General features: G+C 46.2%; 1 protein-coding gene across 1 annotated transcript in view; it reads left to right on the top strand.

Moving 5' to 3' along the window:
• The window catches only part of MYOT (myotilin), a 12,884-nt gene that overhangs the window by 3,905 nt on the left and 4,335 nt on the right, over positions 1-4,644 (top strand). Inside the window, exons 3-4 of the mRNA XM_010132643.1 lie at positions 535-685; positions 2,877-2,978. Coding sequence (XP_010130945.1) covers positions 535-685; positions 2,877-2,978 — 253 coding nt within the window. The remainder of the gene's footprint in view (positions 1-534; positions 686-2,876; positions 2,979-4,644) is intronic.

Raw genomic sequence — 4,644 nt, 5'->3', positions numbered from 1 at the left:
GCTGAACCGGGTTAGATCCCATCAGCCCAGAGAGCCGTGACCTCTTAGTAGACCTTCACAACCCATTTTGAGGGATGCTCCTCTTCTCCTAGCACCTTTCAGAATTAAGTCCACTATCTAACTCCAAGACTTGATTGTGTCTCTTGACTCTGGGTTACAGGATCAGGCTATGCGGGAGTTGCAGCAAGGGCTTCTAAAGACCCAGCCTAGCTTGGGGTAAGCTTGGCTGTCGAACATCTGGACAGCAATGCTATATGAAGTGACTTTCTGGGGCCAAGAAGAAAAGAACAACTAATACACTATTTGTCCATACCTAATCAATTAGTTTGTGACCTTGCTATGGGTTTGCAGCATCCAGGGCCTTTTTAACAACTGAGATTGTAAAGGAATGCAGAGTTTTTTATCTCCCAAATGCTTTACGGATTCATTCGAACCACAGTTTCTAGGCAGCAGGTTCACATTTCTGTGTGCGCTCTATGAAGCTGTCAAGGAGGGCTACAGAAGTAACTCTGTTTTCTCTTCCTGCATGAGCAGTTACTCACAACCAATGTATAACAAACAAGCTAGCATCAACTCTATGCAGAAGACATCAGACCAAGAAATCCGAGGAACAAAAGAGGCCCTCATTCAGGACTTGGAAAAGAAACTCCGATGCAAAGACAACCTTCTCCAGAATGGCAACCAGGTAAGGGAAACCTGCTGATTAAAGAACCAGTCTGCTCTGACTCTTGGTAGTGCAGGCAGGGATGTGGAGACTAGTCCTAGTGCCCCAGAGGCTGGAGCCTCCAAACCGAGCTGAAAGCAGAGGGAATGCAGGAGCAACGCTGCCCAGACACCTTTACTCAGCACCTCAGCAGATCCCAGTAAGCGTTCTTAGAGCCATTTATGACCACAATATTCTTTCAGTGTGAGGTGGCTGATTTATTTTCTGTTAGAAATGTAAAAAAAAATCTCTTCCAACAGTGACTCCATTTTTAATTATGGCTCAGGGTTGGTGTAAAAGATGAAAGTTCTGAAAGATTTACATCCAACCTCTTTGTTTACCAACACCCTCTTCACAGTTATTTTTGCTATTAGAATGCAAATAGCGGTACTGGTGGGGCAGGTTCAGATCAGCCTTGAGAAGGCCCTTCCCGGTAGAGGAGTGGCTCATGGCTAGGGCATGATGAAAGCTGGCCTGAATGTGTGTCAAGAGAGACGGCTGCTGTAAGCCTGGCTGTAGGCATCTCCTGTGACTACAGCAAGGGACGCGTTGACTTCTGAAAGCCATGACGCAGCAAGACTGCTCTGAGCTGCTGTTGCCTTTCCCTCTTACCTCCCTCCTTGGCCAGCACACGCCATTCAAGCAGTCCTTGAATTTGTGAAAGCTCATTCTAGAGACCATCACGGCACCTGATAAAACCTCTTTGATTTCTTTCTATATGAACAACAACAAATCAATTACATGAGCTTTTACCATAAAGTCTGTCTTCTATAAGAAGGTCTCTACCTACTTATTTAGCCTGCAAAGGGACAAAATGCAATCCTTTTACAAGAAACCAAAATCTAGGAGAAAAATTAGCTTACCAGTAGGGGAGCACATTACAGCAAGCTAGAGCGAGCACGGCTCTAACATGGGAACCTTCCTGCTGGCTGGAGGCAGACTGGAAAAAGTTCAGTGTTTATGGTTTCCATCTTCTCTCCCCGAAGCAGAAAGGAGTTTTTCCATTACCATCAGTGTGAACAGGTTTGTGTCATATATATAATTTTAAATGTTGAAGGAAAAAAAATATATTAGGTCAAATCTGACTTTGTGTCCCTACCAGGACTGTCCTATCTGCTGTAGGAGAGCTTGCCATTGCAAGCCAGCTTTTCTTTCTATAGCAAGCCAGGCTAAAAATAAGGCTTATGCAATTGCCACTGTGTCCTCCTCCCCTTGTCCTCCAACAACATCTGAACCAACTGGCCAATCTCAGCCACACTTGATACAGCCACAACGACCTCAGGGATATTAAGCTCTCACAGGTTTTGCAAAAGGTCTCTCCCGCTCTCTTCTAAAGAAAAGTCCCACAGGCCTCCCCAAGCTCCATGTACCCAGGAGTAGCCACATACGTGACCCATACACAGCAGAAATTCAGTCAGAGCTCATCCTCATGCCACAAAACCCAAACCCGAGGTAAACTTTGTGGGCAGTGATGTGTCAGGTGTTCTGGTGCTCAGGGGACTAAGGTGCTCTTCTAAAGTAACCCAAATGGCTTTACTGCTGCTCGTATTCATCCCTGTGTGCTGCATCCATATTGCAGGAACTTGCTGTTCCATGACTGAAACCTGTTCTTGCCTCCTCAAGGCAGCACACAGCATTTTGTAGGGCGGCTGTTGCACTGGCATAAACCTCCCTTGTGCTTTCAGGGTAGTGGTGCTCCTTTCCGGCTGCGTCTGCTTCTGGTGTGGCTTTTGCTTTTTCGGGACTAGGGGATGCTTGCATCCCTCATGCCTCTAGCTCCTGAAGTAAATCCACAGCTGAACGACTTGGGAAGTTTTCCCAGTGCTAACAGAAAGGTACCCTGGGACTCACTCTGGCTTCTGAGATAATGCCATCAGTTACCCATAAATAATCCCAGTGGAGAAAGAGGAGGAGTGGAAGGCCACAGATGGCATTAGAGAGGCTTTGATGAACAGGCAGTTTAATCTTTTATGCATTCAGCACTGTATATATTGAGGCTGACTTCAGCAGGCATCACAGACTGCAGACCCTCTGGAACAGACGTGGTGTTTCTCTTCAGCTGCTGCTTTCATTGACCACTCCCTGAATCGGTGGCATATAAATGTGCTCTTACAAGCTGATCTGAAATAGTAAATGGACTTCTGATGAGAATTCCTCTCTGCTCTGCTTTAAGAGATTAACTTATGAAGAAAGAATGGCTCGCAGGCTGCTCGGACCAGTAAATGCCGCATCCGTGTTGGAAGCACCAAGTGAAGACAACATGCAGAATGCACAGGTAAATGGAGACCTGTCTCTCGAACAATGATTTCCTGGTGATTGTGCTGTGACCTCCTTGTAACTGGATAGGGCAGAGAGATGGGTTTTGTTTGGTACCAGCACAGGGAGGGAAGGGGACAGCTCTCAATGGCAGAGCTCTTGTAGTAGAGATTTGGGTGTTATTTTTTCGGGGGTGGTGGCAGAGAGGAGGAATTTAAACACCATCCCCTTGCTGGGCTTGATCTGTAGGAATGACCTCTCCAGGGAGGAATTACAACAGCTGCTGCACAGCACGTTCCACCCTGGCCGGGACAGGCAGGGAGCAGCACAGCGAGGGCTGCAGGTACCCTCTCTCTAACAGCCTGAGGTCAGACTTGGCCAGGACAGCAAGATTTACACCTGTCACTGTCTGGAATAAGTGACATTGACGATAAGAGGTCGGGGCCTTGGGGTAGGATTGGTTGGGTTTTAGCCCTTCCAGGGCCCTATGATCACCAAGAAAAGGCAAAGCTGTTATTTTAGCAGCCCACATGCTGATTGACAAGAATCTATTACTACCAGCATTTTCAAAAGCATTTTAGCTGGAGACTCGCCTCATTCATTGGGTATTCGGGCCAGTTAAAAGCTCTTTTTGGCAATTCTGTGATCAAAGCCAGCGGAAGTGTCTGTGATGTGACATGGGGTACCTGTGCAGTCAAAAGAAACATCCCTCCTGCTGCAGGCACACAGCGGGCCAGCAGGCTGGAATACACCTTCCAAAGTGCCCTTGGAAAACTCTTCACTGCAAGAGACACTTCAGATCACAGCAAGGGAGAAATAAGTAATTTGAGTGATTTCTCCCCAACACCTGTCAACAGCAGACAAGAAGGGAACATTATGGATGTCAGAGAGCAAGGGGAGCCTCACCTTTTGCAGAGAACAAAAAGTCAAAACAGGATGACTGACAACTTTTCAGGCTGTGCAAAATGCTGCATAAAAAGGACTATTGGAAGGAGAGCTTGGCTTATGTTTGGGAGATCTTACTCCCATTGTTCAGTCTTATTTTTAAATATTGTAGTCCCCAATTCCTTCAGCCACCTGATTCCTCAGGAACTTAACTACACAGTCAGTCCATACAACAGAGCATTGGAATTATCAGCAGCTTCGTCACTACAGCATCATTTCACAAGACAAGTAATAACCGTACAGAATTTGTGTAAATGAGCAAATACCTTTTTGGAAACAAGCAATTGCCTTTGGACTCAGCACTGAGCTCGGTCCAGCAGAACCCTCATTCATGTAATGCTTCTCCTGAAGTGAAGACTGCTTTTGTGCTTGAAGTTTAGACACAGGCTTAAATGTTCCACAGGACTGGGCTATAGAGAACAGAACGAAGTATCATAATGGCTCGGAGCAAACCCCAGAAATTTCCATGCTGCATTTCCTCTATCTGACTCCATTGCTAAAATGAGACACTGGTAATAAACTCTGCCTGTATTTTCCAAACATCCAAGCTCCCAGCGGGAATCAATCCTGGGTACTTTGGCAGATTTACTCGTGTGATTGTGGAGTTGTCAGCGAGCTTAGTTGGTGCTGTGATCTAGAAAGAAAAATATTTTCCAGCTCAGCATGTGTTCATTGCTTTGGTACCATATTTAAGTGGGCACAATACAGTGTTCTTGCCAGCAATCCCACTTCTATTCCTG

This window comes from Buceros rhinoceros, unplaced genomic scaffold, assembly GCF_000710305.1.
Source record: "Buceros rhinoceros silvestris isolate BGI_N320 unplaced genomic scaffold, ASM71030v1 scaffold35743, whole genome shotgun sequence".
In the NCBI taxonomy this organism is placed as follows: domain Eukaryota; kingdom Metazoa; phylum Chordata; class Aves; order Bucerotiformes; family Bucerotidae; genus Buceros; species Buceros rhinoceros.
Note: the sequence above shows the minus strand (reverse complement) of the source record. Positions and strands in the feature narration are given on the sequence as shown.